The sequence below is a fragment of the Peromyscus eremicus genome, chromosome 2, assembly GCF_949786415.1.
Source record: "Peromyscus eremicus chromosome 2, PerEre_H2_v1, whole genome shotgun sequence".
In the NCBI taxonomy this organism is placed as follows: Eukaryota; Metazoa; Chordata; class Mammalia; order Rodentia; family Cricetidae; genus Peromyscus; species Peromyscus eremicus.
In genome coordinates, this window is record NC_081417.1 from 65,106,097 (window position 1) to 65,122,279 (window position 16,183).

General features: G+C 50.6%; 1 protein-coding gene across 1 annotated transcript in view; it reads right to left on the bottom strand.

The window, feature by feature from the left end:
* Positions 1-2,096: 2,096 nt before the first annotated feature.
* Fbxo10 (F-box protein 10) overlaps positions 2,097-16,183 on the bottom strand; it is a 48,455-nt gene continuing 34,368 nt past the window's right edge. The window contains exons 6-11 of the mRNA XM_059254270.1: positions 13,968-14,038; positions 11,997-12,149; positions 10,830-11,099; positions 9,666-9,979; positions 8,451-8,632; positions 2,097-2,689 (exon numbers count right to left, since the gene is read on the bottom strand). Of these exons, the coding sequence (XP_059110253.1) occupies positions 2,515-2,689; positions 8,451-8,632; positions 9,666-9,979; positions 10,830-11,099; positions 11,997-12,149; positions 13,968-14,038 (1,165 nt within the window). The 3' untranslated portion in view covers positions 2,097-2,514. The remainder of the gene's footprint in view (positions 2,690-8,450; positions 8,633-9,665; positions 9,980-10,829; positions 11,100-11,996; positions 12,150-13,967; positions 14,039-16,183) is intronic.

Here is a 16,183-nt window from a genome sequence, read left to right on the forward strand (position 1 = left end):
CACACTACACAAAGGAGATCGATCCTCTAGGACACTGGATGAAAGAGATAGATAAAGCAGCTCACAGGTCTCATCTGAGCTGGAAGTGGTGGCACATGCCTGTAATCCCAGCATCTGAGAGGTTGCTTCAGCTAAACATGACCGCTTGAAAAACAAAGCAGTTGGTAAGAAGCCCATGAGGGAGGTCAGTAAGAGGGAGCGGACCCTGAACATCCCTTGTCCAGGGAAGAGTTCAAAACATGGGTTTGCCTTAGCTCAGGGGTGGGCTGCTGAGAGTTAAACCAAACCATTTTCTAAGGAAAGGAAATAAGACTAAGAAAACTGACAAAAGTATTTAATACTGGGGCCAGGAGACGGCTTAGTATTATTCAGTAAAGGTACTTGCCACCAAGCCTGACGACCCGAGTTCACTCCCTGGAATCCACACCGGAGAAGCAGAGAACCACCTTCCCCCAAAGTTGCCTTCTGACCTCTACGTGTGTGCCATTGACAACACACACACACACACACACACACACACACACACACACACACACGTCAAAACACTAATATAAAACAGTCCTAAGCCCGAGCTCATCACCTAAGCCTGAGCTGAGGTGGGTACAGAAAAACTCAGATGCTGAGCGAGTGACCCAAGTCCAGGAAGGCATGCTCATGTATCTCAGGACTCTGCTCAGCAGGTGATCTGCATGGAGGTAGTGTGAGTGTTTGTCTTCAGAAGGGCCCCTAGGACTGGAGTTCAACTTTTGAATTCAGCATGGCGGGAGCAAGCTGATACGATGAGTCCCGAGTCCTGCTGTCTCGGTGGAGGCAGAATCACCTGTGGGGGCCTGCTGGTCACCTGAAACTCCAGCAAATGTGTGGACAAGTTAAGACCCCGGAAGCACCTCCTTTAAAATATATAGAACTTTATTTTGGTTACTGAGATTTTTTAAGTACTTGGTTCACAGAAAAGTCATTTCTTACAAAATAACAAAGGCAGCATTTTATACAGCGACTCACACTGCGGCCACCAAACAGAAGTGCAAAGGACAGTACTGCAGATGGGACAGACCAGTGTTCTTGTTCCCAGAGTGCTTCGGGAGAAGTCAGCTCCCCTCCTGCCCACCCAACAGCAGCACCTAGGCCTCCACAGAGCCATCGCAGGATCTGGCCCAGGAGGACAGTGACCCCAAAGACTGGGGAGGGCCCTGCAGTAAAGGCCCAGTGGGAGAGGGATCGTCAAGGCGGAGCTGGCCCTGCATGCAGTCCCTTCCACAGTGGGGTCCAAGCCCACCTGGCTCTCGAAGCTTGTCACAGTCACAGTACAGTCTAGTGAGGCCCTTTGGGAGCTGGCCTCATCACATAGGCCACTAACTCAACTCTGGCTCTGGGCTGGGACTTAAGGACACAGACAGAGGTGGCTCTACCTTCAGAGTCACAGGTAAATAGGACAGGGTATGGACCCAGAGAGTTCCAAAGCAAGGCAGAAAGTGCTCAGTGCCCTGAGAGGGAGCGAGAGGGTCGGTGAGGCTGGGGTTGGGGGACTATATCACCTGCAACAAGGGGAGTCACATGGAGATGGCAGTGTCTGAGCTAAACCTTGACTAAAACGTGGGGCCTGCACGTATGGAGATGGCTGGGAAGGGCATGCCAGGAGGATGAACAAGCTCAAGCCAAGGCACAAGTGGGGACTATGGTAGGGCTGGTCAAGGCAGCCGATCATCCATGAGGACATGGACATGGCAGAGGGCTCCTCTAGCTAGACAGCCTGGAGCTCGTAGGGGCAGCTGGGAGGCGTGCCCACACACACTGAATCCTGTGGCAGGATGAGCTAATGCTCTGAACTTGGGGGTGAGGGGGCTCCTGGAGGACAGTGGGGCTGTGTTCATCCCCATGCAGCCCAGCCGGCCTGCACACCTGATGGCCCAGCACCACCTGTCCCTCTTCTTTACAGCATGTCCCCTGGTCACTCCTGGGGCAGCTTTTCAGGAGGAACTCTCTGCTCCAAGCCCCTTCCTTGCTCACAAGGCCATGTGCCAGTCTGAGAACCGTCTTTAGTGAAAACACTGCAGCCCCCAGAGGCAGCTGGGAGGCTTGTACAGTCCCCGGAGGGGACAGCTATCCACCTTACCACAGCTACTTCCCTTCTTCCCTGAGAAGAGTCTAGGCTTGGTCTGTGTGAAGTGAGGTTCTCTGCAGCTTGGAATAACTGACCTAAAACCGCGTGTGCTATTTGAACTTCCCTAGCTCTTCATAACCTCTGAGTGCTGGGGCAACTGGAAACACTCCCAATTGCTATTCCTTTCTCCTGGGGGAATGTTTCCTCCCTGCTGAAGGCTGTGGAGCTGAAGCGTTTTAGAGGTACCTGTTCTTAGTCCCCAGGAGGCCTAGGACCCTCTTTTCAGGAACAGTGGTGTGCAGGATGGGGATGGGGCTGGGAGTCTTCCCAGGCATAACTTCCATCCCAAGAGTCTTAGCCTCTAGCTCTTCTGAGCACCCACTGAGGCCTGGGTCTGAGGCAGGTCTTCTTGCTTATAGGATGGTACAGAAGATGCTGCGGTTGCTGTGGTAACCACCTTCCACACGGGCTGAGATCCTGGTCGCCATGGCTGTCACCTTATGCCCACTGTGGGCCGCAGAGGAGCCCCTGCCTGAGTTTTCAAGGTGAGGCCGTGCTGGTGGATTCACCAGGCGCCAGGTGTCAGACCTGTAGGTGCGAAAGGAAAGCCAGTGAGTCGGAGGCTGAGAGTACTGGGTGAACAGTTCTCTGGATCTCGGAGTTTAAATCTAGGTGTGGGTTTTATCTCCTAAGTCAGTGACTGCCCAATGAGGTGGAAGCAAGAAACTGAGGGACAGATCTCTGCTGCATTTCTGCATGGAGCCTTGGTCACATTTCCTCTGTGGTCCTCAATTTCCCCATATTTCTGGATATGAGTATGAATCAGTGGGTTTTGTCTCTATTCCCCGCCCACATGCACAAACACACTAGCTCTGTGAGCATGAATGATATAACAGCCTTATTTATCATCACTCAAGACTAGAAACCACCTAAAAGCCCTTCAGGCAATCAGTGAGGAGGAGGCAAACAGACTGCCGCATCAGTGCATGGAAACCATGCGACAACAGAAAGGAATGCATGAAGCGGGCATGGTGGCACATGCTTTTAATCCCAGTACTCTAGCCATCCTGGTTTACCAAGTTCAAGGCCAGCCAGGGCCACACAGAGAAACCCTGTCTCCATCAAACAAACAAACAAACAAACACAATGACTTCCAGGGGATCCAACTGTCTTCTGGCCTCTGCAGACACCAGGCACACACGTGATGCAGACACACATGCAGTACATGTGACACTCACATGTACACGCAAAATAAAAACAACTAAAGCTGGAACCACCACAGGGACCCTCACACACCCGTGCTCACTGCTGCACTGTGCACAGCAGCCAGCAGAGAAAACCAGCTGTGACACCCACCAACAGACGAGTGAAACGGCATTGGCAGAAAGCGGATGGGGCTGGAGAGAATTACATCATGTGTGAGAAGCCGACTCAGTCGAATACCACATCTCCTGCAGAGTCTAGATTTAGGTTTGTAAGTGCCTTTGTGTGTGGGGGGGATGGTATAGTGAAAGTAGAAAAGAGACTATGATAACTAATCGTCATTGTCAATGTGACTAGATTAACTTATTGTAGAGGAGCAGAACTTAATAGAATGGATATATACATATATATGTATATACAGGGGACACATATATATACATATACACATATATATTCATTTCCTCCGTGACCTCTTTATATATATAATATATATAATAAACACCCCCTCTCTATATATGGGATTTATTAGACTGGCTTACAGGCTGTTGTCCAGCTAGTCCAACAACAGCCATCTACTAACAGAAGATCCAAGAATCCAGCAGTTGGTCAGACTGTGAGACTGGACGTCTCAGCTGGTCTTCAGTACATGCCAGATCCCAAAGAAGTAGGTTCTAATGCCAGTGAAGGATGGCCTTGCCAGTGCCAGCAAGCAGGCCAAGAGGAGAGCGTCCTCCTTCGTGTCCTTATGTAGACTGTCCCCAGAAGCTGTGCCCAGATAAAGGCATCTTCCCCCCTCAGAAGACTGCATTAAAGACCGGTTCCTCACAGGTGTACCCAGCCACTGGGTTTTAGTTAATTCAAGATGTAGTCAAGCTGACAGCCAAGAACAGCCCTCACACCTCGGAAACAGACCTGTCTGTGAGTGTATCAGGGAGGGAGGTGTTCCCAGAGAAGTCTGAGGAGTTTGGAAGACACAGCTTGTATGTGGATGGCACCACCCTAAGGTCCGAGGGGACAGAAGGGGAGATCAAGCAGAACACTGGCATCCATCCGTCTGCTTCCTGACAGCAGACACGATGTGACCAGCTGTTGTCCCACGCTCCTGCTGACACAGCTCGAGCTGACTCCCCAGCATGGCTTCCCCACTGTGACGGACTTCACCCTCAAACTGTGAGGGAAAATAAACCCTGCCTTCCCGAAGCTGCTTCTGTCAGGCACTCTGTGACATCAGCAAGAAGAGAACCATGTGAGGGGAGGGTGGGGAAGGGAAGAAAAAGAGAACGCAGGTGAGATGAAGGAGGGGCCTTTCCTCGAGGCCTGCACCTGACTGTCCTGTGGAGTTCCGAGCATGTGCAGAAGAGCTAGCTGCCAGTTTCTGGACACGCCAGCCCAGGATGACTTCAAAGTATGGTGGTCTTCACCCCACCCCTCCCCCCATCCCCGTAGGAAAGCAGTAGCCCACACCAGTGTGCACGGTAAACAGGGCTCCAGCAGGACGTCAGGTGTCTTGTTGAGTAATGTGCACAGTCCCTTTCACATGCAGTCCTAAGTGAAATACTTCAGCTCAGATGGGAAGGAAAATCTACACTGTTTCAGAGAATTACTGCACGCTTTGACAGAATTCTAGAGAATGCTAAAGTTCAGCTATGCTTTGGGGGATAGGGCAGCAATGGACTTAGGCCAAGGGCCACTGAGCTACACCTCCAGCTATCATTTTTAGAAGTGCTAGATGATAGCTGTGCACTACACATGGCTGGGTACTTGTTAATTAAGAGTAAGAGCAGTTTTTCAGATAGCAGTCATCTTGGAATAGCTCAGAACATTCTAGAAAGTTTAGGACTTTGCTATTTAAAATCAAAGGTCTATGAAGTTCCTATAATGACCCTGACAGTAAATATCTTAGGTTTATGTGGTGGTTTGAAAGAAAATGGTTCCCACAGGCCCACAGGGAGTGGTACTATTAGGAGGTATGGCCTTATTGGAGGGAGTGTGTCTCTTGGGGCAGGCTTTGAGGTTTCATATGCTCAAAGTAGGCCCAGTGTGTCTCTTCTGGTTGCCTTCAGATCTAGATATAGAACTCTCAGCTACCTCTCCAGCACCATGTCTGCCTACATGCTGCCACATTTCTCATCACGATGAGAATGGACTAAACCTCTGAACTGTAAGCCAGCCCCAATTCAATGTTTTCCTTTGCAAGGGTTGAAACGGTCATGGTGTCTCTTCACAGCAATAGAAACCCTAAGACAAAGCTGTTACCAGGGACTGGGGTATTGCTGAGATAGGCCTGACCATGTTTTTGTTTGGAGGAATGTGGACTTTGGGACTTTGGATTAGAAAGGTAGTTGAACACTTTAAGTGAGCTTAATGGGCCATATCAGTAGGAGCATGGAAGACAGTGATACTGAGGGTGATTTGAACTGTGGGGGCCTGGCTCAAGACGGTTCAGAGGAGAAGAATTTTTTTTTTTTTTTTTTTTTTTTGGTTTTTCGAGACAGGGTTTCTCTGTGTAGCTTTGCGCCTTTCCTGGAACTCACTCTGTAGCCCAGGCTGGCCTCGAACTCCTGAGTGATGGGATTAAAGGCGTGCACCACCACCGCCCGGAGAAGAATATTTTTATGTGACTAGAGACTATTTTGTGATATTTTGGCTAAGAATGTGGCTGCTTTTTGCCCTTGTCTAAAAATCTGCCTGAGGCTAAATTGAAGGGTTTTGGATTGATTGCTTTGGCAGAGGTAATCTCAAAACAGTCTGTCATGTGGTTATTAGTGTTCACTCTTATGCATATCTATAATAAAAAGGAGCAAGCTGAGCAAGGGAAAATATGAAATGTACAGCTTGAGGCGAAAGGGGCAGCAGGAAGTGGGATGGAGCTAAGTCCTGTGTTCAAGGGGATAAACAGATTAAAGAAAGCCTGATGTGGTAAGATCCCTTCCGGCTAAGCTTCCAATTTGTGAGAAGAAACAAAAGACCTTTAATCCCAGCACTCAGGAGGCTGGGGCAGTCAGGTTTCACAGTTCAAGGCCAGCCTGGTCTACAGAACAAGTTCCAGGACAGCCAAACTTAGGCAGTCAAGGAAACCATCAAAAACAGAAAGCTAGGGCTGGAGAGATGGCTCAGAGGTTAAGAGCACCAACTGTTCTTCCAGAGGTCCTGAGTTCAATTCCCAGATACCATATGGTGGCTCACAACCATCTGTAATGAGATCTGATACCCTCTTCTGTGTACATAATAAATAAATCTTAAAAAAAAAAAAAAAAAAAAAAAAACAGAAAGCTGGTGAAGATGTAGTTGAACAAGGGATGGGAGTAGGGAAAGGTGGGGGTCACGTTCCAGTTCCAGCAAGCAGCAGAACTTGGCAGCTTTAGCCATGTGGTTCTGAGTTTAGAGTCAAGGACAGAAGAAACAGGTTATAGAATCTCCCTCCAAGACTAAGGAAGCCACTGAGGCCAGGCGAATGTCAGAGCTGTCCCTGCATGGAGGCCTCGAGGGGCCATGGAGTGAAGCTGTGAAGGTGAATGTTGGAGATGCCAGAGTCGTGGGATACCTACCAAGGAAGGATGCTAACAGGGAGTGGAACCAGCCCAAGAGAGAGAAGTGTGTTACAGTCAACAAAGCTGAAAGGAGTTGGAGATCTGAAGAGCACTTGGACATCAGACATGGAGATGCAGAGTTTGCAGTTTGCCCAGCTGGATTTTGGTCTTGCTTTGGTCCAGTGTTTCCTCACTATGTTCTTTTTCTCCCTTTTGGAATGGTAATCCTGGGCCATTATATATTGGAAGTATATGATCTGTATTTTCATTTTGATTTTACAGGAGATTACAGTTAAGAGATTCCACCGAGTCTCAGAAGAGTCTCACTTTGGACTTTGAAACAGGGTTGAGACTGTTATAGACTATAGGGACTTTTGAAGTTGGACTTAATGCATTTCTGCATCATGATATGATGACAAGTCAAGAAAATGGCCCCACAGGCCCACTGGGAGTAGCACTATTAGGAGGTGTGGCCTTGTTGGAGAAAATATGTCACTGAGGATGGGCTTTGAGGTTTCAGATGCTCAAGCTAGGCCCAGTGTGTCTCATAGTCTCTTCCTGCTGCCTTCAAATCTGGATGTAGAAGTCTCAGCTACCTCTCCAAAACCATGTCTGCCTGTGTGCTGCCATGCTTCCCACTATGAGAACAGTGGACTAAACCTCTGAACTGTAAGCCAGCCCCAGTTACATGTTTTCCTTTGTAACAGTTGTCATGGTCATGATGTCTCTCCATAGCAAAAGAAACCCTAAGACCGTTTATATTGTCTTGTGTTTACAACTGTGTTGCAACTGTGTGTGAAAAGTGGGCTTAGACAATGTATCAACAATGAAGATAGAAAAGCAGGCTTAGACAATGTATCAACAAATGAAGACAGCTAGAATCCAATAAAACTTACAGATGAATACTAAACTTGGAATTTCAGTAAAACATTCAGGGTCAACATATTCCCAAACATTTACAAGGTTAAAATAATTACTGTTTCCCAGAGACCATTCATAAAGAGTTAGCAGAATTAGTAACACTGACAATCTTTGAATGAAATTCAGGCCTTGAGAACCGGACAGCATTAGTCACAGTATCACATGGATCAAAACGTATCTTCACACTTTTTCTGAGATATTCTAACTCAGGCTGACCTCATACTTGGTGGTCTCCTGAATCAGCCTCCTGGGGCTGGGGTTAAAGGCATGAACCATATGCCAAAGTTTTGTTTGTATTCCTCTTCTTCCAGGGCTAAGGTAACTAAATAAATTACCCAGAACAGAAAAAAAAGGAAGGAAGAATGGGGGACTATTTTGGGAGAATAAGGGGGCCAGCAAGAGGGGTGCAGGAAGAATAGGACAGGCAGTGGGAGAGCGCCGTATTAATGACACATGGATGAAAATGCCATAATAAAACCTCCTGCTTTGTATGCATGCCAGCCTAAAAGGAGGATGGGAAAGAGTGATCGACTCAAGCAATGCCCCAGGCCAGCTACACTGCACTCAGCTAAGTGAAGGAACAGGCTCAGCAGACAACATGACCAGCATCTGCATGGGTGCTGGCATCCAAACGCAGGTCTCCAGGCTCACACAGCAATCGCTTTACCCAGGGGCCGTCTCCACAGCCCACTTACTTCTTCTTGAAGACCAGGAACTTGTTGTTTTGCATGATGCATTCGCAGTTGTTAGTGATCTGCTGGAAGATGGTCTTGTTGGCCTTGCCCTGGAAGATGATGTTCTCCTGAACCAGGGCCTTCGCGCGGCCCCGCACTGCAATGCCATAGGCACGGAAGGAGTGGATCCGGTTCTTCAGTACCTGGGAGAAGCAGCCAGGGATTGTCACAGAGACTCACAGACTGCTGGATGCCGGGCAAGTGAGTGACTGTTATAAAACCAGTGAGTCTACATGTGCTGGAGAGGTCAGCACGGAGCAAGAAGAGCTCTGGGTGGAGCGCAGAGGGCAGCCTGCTAGAGCCACTGGTGTCCTAGAGCTGACGGACAGGCTGTAGGGGGGCTGAGCTGGGGACAGTTCTTCCCAGAAGAAGGAACAGAGTAGGGTGCTGTGCCAGAAGCCATGCCTACTTGCAGCCCGACTGAGCTCACAGTGCGCCCCTCCTGCTCCTGTTCCTAGGGACTCAGAGAGTCCAGTTCTTTACTCCTTGCCTGCATTGCGGATGTGTGGAACTACGGAGCTGAGGACCTCTGGGACAGTCCACAGGGCAGTGGCTGTGTCTGTCTGGTTCTACCATGAAGCCCCAGCACCCTGCAGTGCTTTACCTAAAGGTGCTCAGAGTTCATGGCCATGAGCCGGGATAGGTAAGGGAACAGGAAGCTCTGAGGAGTGCTCAGGAGGCTGTGGGCAGATGCCCTAAAGGTCCAAAAAAGAGCATTTCAAATAGCCTGGGCGACTCTGCAGGTCTTCCTTAAAAATGTGACAGTTGGGGATACGGATGACTAAGAGGCCTCCCCATACAGACCACAGCGTGTGCAAAGGCCTATGGACTCTCTCCTGGCATACAGTATCTACTGTACAACGGTCCAGTGCAGGCTTATTCTGTCAGCAAAGGGCTGAAATAGCCGGGACTTTGACACAGAGACCAAGAAGACACCCAGAAGGCTCCCAGCACCATGGCTCTCTTGGCTTCCTGCTGAAGAACTCCTGTCCCTCCTTTGGGGCCCAGTTTATAGGCTCTCCCTCTGTGAGGCTCCCCCTCTGTGGACCATGTCATCCAGACTGAGTTCTGATTCTCCTTATAGCTCTGAGTGCTGACAGTTCTGTTTCTCAGCAAAGTGTGCAAGCCAGGCCTGAGCCCCGCTGGTACCTTGCGTCACACACATCCTACCCTTACCTTAGTGTCAGACCTGGGCAGCAGCTGCAGTCCACTGCCCCGGTTGCCAATGATGTCATTTTCCACAACGGCAGTACTGTCACCCTTGGTAATGATGCCATGGCCTCGGTTGTCATAGATACCGTTGCCCCGGAGCTCCACCTTGCACTGGGCTTCGACCTTGACCCCACTCTGGCGGTTGCAGGAGATGCTGTTGTTGGCCACCCTTGTGAGCTGGCTGCTCTGAACAATGGTGATGCCTCTGTCCCCATTGGCATGGATCACATTGGTGATGACCTGCAGGGCCTCGCTGCTCTGGACAAAGAGTCCTGACGCTACAGAGTGTGGGAGTGGGAAGAGCATAGGTGATCCATCCCAGAGTCAACCCCGACAACGCCAGTCAGGAGGAACAGCCTCGCCTGAAGTGCGCTCCAGGATGGTGGGGAAGAGGCACCGAGTCCCTGCTAAGGTGGCCAGGGACACAGGCTGTAAGAAGATTCCTTAGGTCCAACAGTCCTCTGGCCCACGCTTCCACCCCAGGTCTCCTACAGCCTTGTCCTATAGTGGTAGGAGGTTGCAGTAGTAAAGGGAGGGGGCGGCTGGGGACAAGCCCTGGGCTGCTTTCCCTAGCTTGGATGAGTCATCTTACATGGCTTAGCCTGTGCTACCAGGCAGCAGCAGAGCTTCATGAAAGAATTCCTTCACTGGGGGTGTGCAGGCAGAACTCACTCCCCTGGGGCTGCTGTTACTGATCTCACTTGCTCTTGTAGATCACCTGGTTCGAGTCCCAGCACCCACATGGTGGCTCACAACCATCTGTAACTGCAGTTCCAGAGGATCCAATGCTCTCTTCTGACCTCCATGAGCATGAGGCATGAATGTGGCACACAAATACACATGCAGGTCACACTGGGTATGGGTCAGGGCACAAATCCAAGGAAGAAAGGATGAGGGGGTGTGTTTGCAGTTAGAAAGACCTCGTTGGTGTGGGATGGATAGGAAGAAAGTGGATTTCAGGCAAAAGCAACACATTTTGAAGTCAGTGGGGCAGAGGAAGAAGAAATGGATTTGAGTTTGGGGGAAAGTCCAGGGGCTGAGTTAAGGGCGGGTTGGGAGCAGTGCATGGAGAGTCCCAGGACAGTGGGATCCATGGAAAGGTACCACAGGGGCTGGGGGCCCACTCACCTCCATTGTGATTAATACTGTTAGACTCCACGAGAGCTACGGTGACGGGCCGCCGCAGTGGGTCATCCTCTTTCTCCAGCTCCGTCTCCCACAGGATGGCATCCCCATCCTCACTGAAGTTCTCCTGGGCCCCATGGCCTCCAGGAAACTCACCAGAGCCATCTTTCTGGCTGAACACTGCCACTCCATACAGGCCATTGTAGCTCACATGGTTGCTGGTGACATGGGGCAGGCTGGAGGACATCATCCACACACCACAGCCTTTGTTAGCTGGACAGGGAAAAAAGCCTGTCACTGACACCCAAGACTGGTGAAGCAGCACCCAGTGTCACCCCAAAAGGGGAAGTAAAACGTACTGAGACAAGTCACCTCACAGCTCTGGCTATGGGCTTCTCCTTCATACACAGGGGCAATGATCAATCCACCTCACTATCTGGGGCCATTCCACAGGGTATGAAGTGCTCTGACCACTGCCGAGCTCCATGGGCAGTGTACAGGGGGCACCAGTGCTTCTGCATGGGAGCAGGCTCAGTGTGAACCCCATCCTACCACTTCCTAGGTAGGAGCAGGCTCAGTGTGAACCCCATCCTACCACTTCCTAGGAGGGACCGAGTGAGTTACTGGCTTGTGTGCCTTAGTGGACGTCCGCATCTTTAAGTTGGGGTTGATAACTGTACCTCTACAAGGTAGTCTTGAAGATTAAATGTGACAACGCACACAGTTAGGCTTGAAGAACACTAGTTACAGACATTACTAGATACAGTCCAGAAAAGTTAAGGCTTTGCTTCCAGTCACACGGTGAGAACAGTATTTTCTGTAATAACCCTGTTTTTCTGTTAAATCTTCCATTGTTTACATCAAAGAGATGGGAGGACTTAGATGCCCATGAACTGGAGCTCACAGGGCCACTGTAGCAGAGAACACCCTGCCTTTTACTGTCTCACATGGAGCACTGCTTGCTGACCTCTGGGCTCCAGGTGGGTCAGGAGGTGTAGGAGGAACCCTCCCGCTAAGAGGCCCGAGACCATGTCTGTTCTACACAGGATGTCTCTGAGGCCTGGAGGAGCTGACTGCCTTCTCAGAACCCCCAGGCTAATGCTGAAAGCTGGGCTTTCTGCCTCCCAGGTGGGCTGCTGTAGGCCACTGCCCCAGGGACATGCTCCTCACCATAGATGGTGTTGCCCTCTATCAGTCCTCTGCCTTCATCGCCCACGACCACACCGTCGGAGTAGCCAAAGCAGATGAGGTTGCTCCTGAGGACAGGGACGCCACCACGGCGGATGTCTACCCCTCCCCATTGATTCTCACGGATGACGTTTTCTATGGGGAGACGTGGAAAGGTCAGTACCCAAGAGCCACCTCCGGCGCAGGCCATGATGACTAGGACAACTGAAAGAAAGCACTCCCCAACCTTCACCCCGAGCAGGACACCCACACCTAGGCCGCCAGCAGTCAGTACGCTTACTCACTGGCTGCTTCAGGGACTCATCCGCTTTCCCAAGGACAAAGTCTCTGTTTATCTTGTACACTCCTGTGTCTCCATACCCACTCTGCCCAGCAGCCTTGAGACTGCTTGTCCTCAGCCTGGGCCTGCACCCTGACCTCACTGCCCTGCCCCATCCCTGGGAGCTACCTCTTCTCCTAGGACTTAGAAGAGTCTGACATCAGAAGGGTGGTCCTGGATATTGCTACCTCAGCACAGTGACAAGGCAGACTTGGTTCCAGGGACTGGGACGCTTTCTTTTTCGGTGGGGGAGGGTTTCAAGACAGGTTTTCTCTGTGTAGCCCTGGCTGTCTTGGATCTCACTCTGTAGTAGACCAGGCTGGTCTGGAACTCACAGAGATCCACTTGCCTCTGCCACCCGAGTGCTGGGATTAAAGGTGTGTGCCGCCGCCACCACCGCCCGGCTGAGGTACTTCTAGACCCCGAGTGATGGGCTCTTCCTGCCTCTGCAACCCTGTCTCACACCTTTCACCTGCTCATACACTGCATCCTACAAGCAGTCCTGCTTAGGTGTGAGTCTGTTTCCACAGGTGGCCCTGCACCCAGAGCCAGACTCCTCCCATCGCTCAGGTTCTGAATTATGTGTCATCCTTGAGGTCCACGACAATGAGACGATTTCAAGTGCCCACACAGTCCTTCTACCAACTTACGCCAATGACTGCATCACTCTCAGATGGGCGGTTTTGTCTACATATGCTTTTACTTATTTACATGGTCTCTCTTCTAACTGAAAGCAGAGTTGGTGTCTGTTTTCTTTTTCACCCCACGTCCGGCTCCTGAAACTAGGGCTGCACACAGCTGGTGCTCAATAAGTGGTTTTGTTTGTTGTTTTTTCCTTTTTCTCAATGCCGGGATCTAATCTAGGGCCACACACACGCCAGGCACGTGGTCTACAACTGAGTTATGAGTATTTGGTAAAGGATGGTTACATGCAATCAAGATCCCAGGCTCCATGCTGCGAGGTGGTGGTGCACACCTTTAATCCCAGAGGCAGGCAGATCTCTGAGTTCGAGGCCAGCCTGGTCTACATAGCAAGTTCCAGGACAGCCAGGGCTACACAGAGAAACCCTGTCTCAAAAAACCAAGAAAAGAAAATGCCAGGCTGTAATGATATAGCGGGCAAATGTGATCCCTGCCTGGCACCAGAGGAGACAGACAAAACAAAGCACTAAGAAATTCTGTAAATTGCTCCACAGAGGAGGTGTCCTGGGCACAGTGGGCATTCTCTATGGATGAGGGGAGCTAGGACGGGCTTCCCCACAGGAAGCGGCATGAGTTGAGACATCACAGACACGTAAGGACTGGGCAGACAGACTTGCAGAGCAGGCAGAAGCTCACACTGAAGTATGGAAATCTCAGATACCTGTTTAATTGGTGCAGCTGGAGGTGTGGGCTGGCTGGCCAGCGGCTGGCAGAGGTGGTACTCCCCTACGCTGCGCTGGGCCCTCCTATGAAAAGCATGACCCCCATAGAACTGGCACCCTGAATGCCCACCTGCTAATCACAGAAGGAGGTCTGGGGTAAGCAAAGGAGTGGCATAAGGGCCTGAAGCTGGTGGGGGTGATGCCAGGGGACGGGGGCTCGGCTGCCACCGGCACTGGCTGGCTATGGCTCCAGTAGTCCCTATCACGTACCTGTGATGAGGCCCTTGCCATTCTCATTCACTGCTATGCCAGCTGCACGGCCCTTGAAGATGTGGTTTCCGCTAAAACAGAGGACAGGGAAAGATGTGAGACCAAGGTACCTATGTCATACTTCAAGGTGCCTTCCTTTAAAACACTTTCAAAATGTTACTTGTTTGAGTGCGTGCGTGTGCATGCGTGTGCATGTGCGTGTGCGTGCGTGCGCAGGTGCACAAGTGCTACAGCATATATGTGGAGGTCAGAGCACGACTTACGTGTTCCAGGGATCAAGCTCTGGTCATCAGGCTTACATAGTAAGTGCTTTTACCTACAGACCCCTCACCTGCCCCATTTCCTTCCTTAGTAGGCTTCCTAATGGCCCAAGTTCACATCACAGGAAACAGCCGCCTTTTGAAATCACATAAGCTAAGCACTTGGAAATCCTGATCTGCCCTGGGACAGCTTGACCCAACACTAAACTCACAACTCTGGATACAAGCACAATAATATCTAACTTTCTACGGCTTTTCTGTACTGCATCAGTCAACACACACCATTAACAGAGATGTCACCATGGTGCACGCATCACAGGGCAAGTCTCAGCAGCACGAAGAATTCATGGGATGCTGTACCAAGCTTTCTTAGACTCATCAGAGCTCTACAGCTCTCAGTGTTGTGGTGCCTCAGCTGGGGATCAGGGACTCTGCTGTCCCCTCTCCTCCCCGCCTCTGTACCCACCTCCTAAAACAGAGAAATGTGGAGGAATAAAAGCACAGCCCATCCTCTCAGGACAACTGTGTTTTAAAAAACAGTAACACTGACTTGGGAGTCTTCAGTTGACTCTTTCATGGTTTCCCAGCACAAGCAGGGTGCACTAGGTCTACACGCTAGGCTTATATAAGCTGTCTTCAGCAACGGATACTATCTGCCTAAAAGTAGGAGGACTAGATAAAACATGGAGAACAATGATACGGTTATGACCTGGAACTTCCCTAAGTGACATCGCTAAGTGCCACCCAACAACGTTCAGACAAACTCGGATGGACAAGTGTCAGGGAAAAGCATCGCAGAGCGCATCTGCCGCACACCGAAGCCAGCTTTCCTAACGCTCCGACGTAACCGAGGCTTCTGCTCAGAATCTCAGCCCACCCTCCTCAGGCTGGCTGCCACGGCCTGTCCGCATCAGTACAAGGCCTTCCCCCATTTCTTTCCACTCTTACGCTGCATGGCAGAGGCAGAGGCATACCCGTGGGTACAGAAGGTCGCACTACAGAGCCCACCGGGCACTGATTCACTGGGACAGCCTCTATTTTAGAACACTGATTGGCACAGGAAAGATGGCTGAGCACTTGCTGCCCTTGCGGAGGGCCCCTCCCTGGCTGCTTGGTCACCTCTCCTCCTGCTGTTCTTGTTCCTAGGACTGGCCGCTACAGCTCCGAGAGAGTTCAAGTCCTACCCGTATTTAAAAACCCAGCCATTTCCTCTTCCTCCTCCTTTTTTAATGTGGAAGACTGAACCTTCCAGGGCCTAGTGCATGCTGGGCAAGTTTTCTTCCATGCACTATCCCCAGCCATTGAAATCAACTCGAATGGCACTTCTAGTGAAAGGCTTTCCTCCATGCTCTTAGTCAGAATGGTTCTTTCCTCCCGACAGCACCAATGGCGCCCATCACAGTCTGCCCCACGACTACTGCTAGGATGGTGGACACACCCAACCCTGCCCCTCCCTTCCTACCGATGACCTACAGCACATAAAGATCATAGCCCACATTCATGTGGAGGCCCGAATTACTCAGAGTCAGAGAATCTGAGCTTGCTTTACCCAGCAGGGCTGCATAATGGGATGATTTGGCCAGGGGTGTGGTTACCAGGTGTTTGGAAGGGTCTGCATTTGGCTGTACAGTGTGCTCTGATCTTACAAGGGGGAGGTCTTTTGCCTCTCCCCTTGAATATTATAAAAAGCCCTTTGGAATAAAGCTCTGGGTGGCTGGGTATTGACCCAGGGCCCTCCCAAACCTATCCTGTGCCTCTTATCTTTCTTAACATCTCTGTCTTTCTACCTCATTCCTCTCTCTTCCACCCAAGAACCCTTCAAAAGGTGGAAGTTGGACTCCCACAGCCAGGCTTGTCTTCTTTTATATATTCATTCATCCATCCATCCATCCATCCATCCATTCATTCATTCAGTGTCTGTGTGTCTGAGCACATATGCAACAGCACACCTACAGA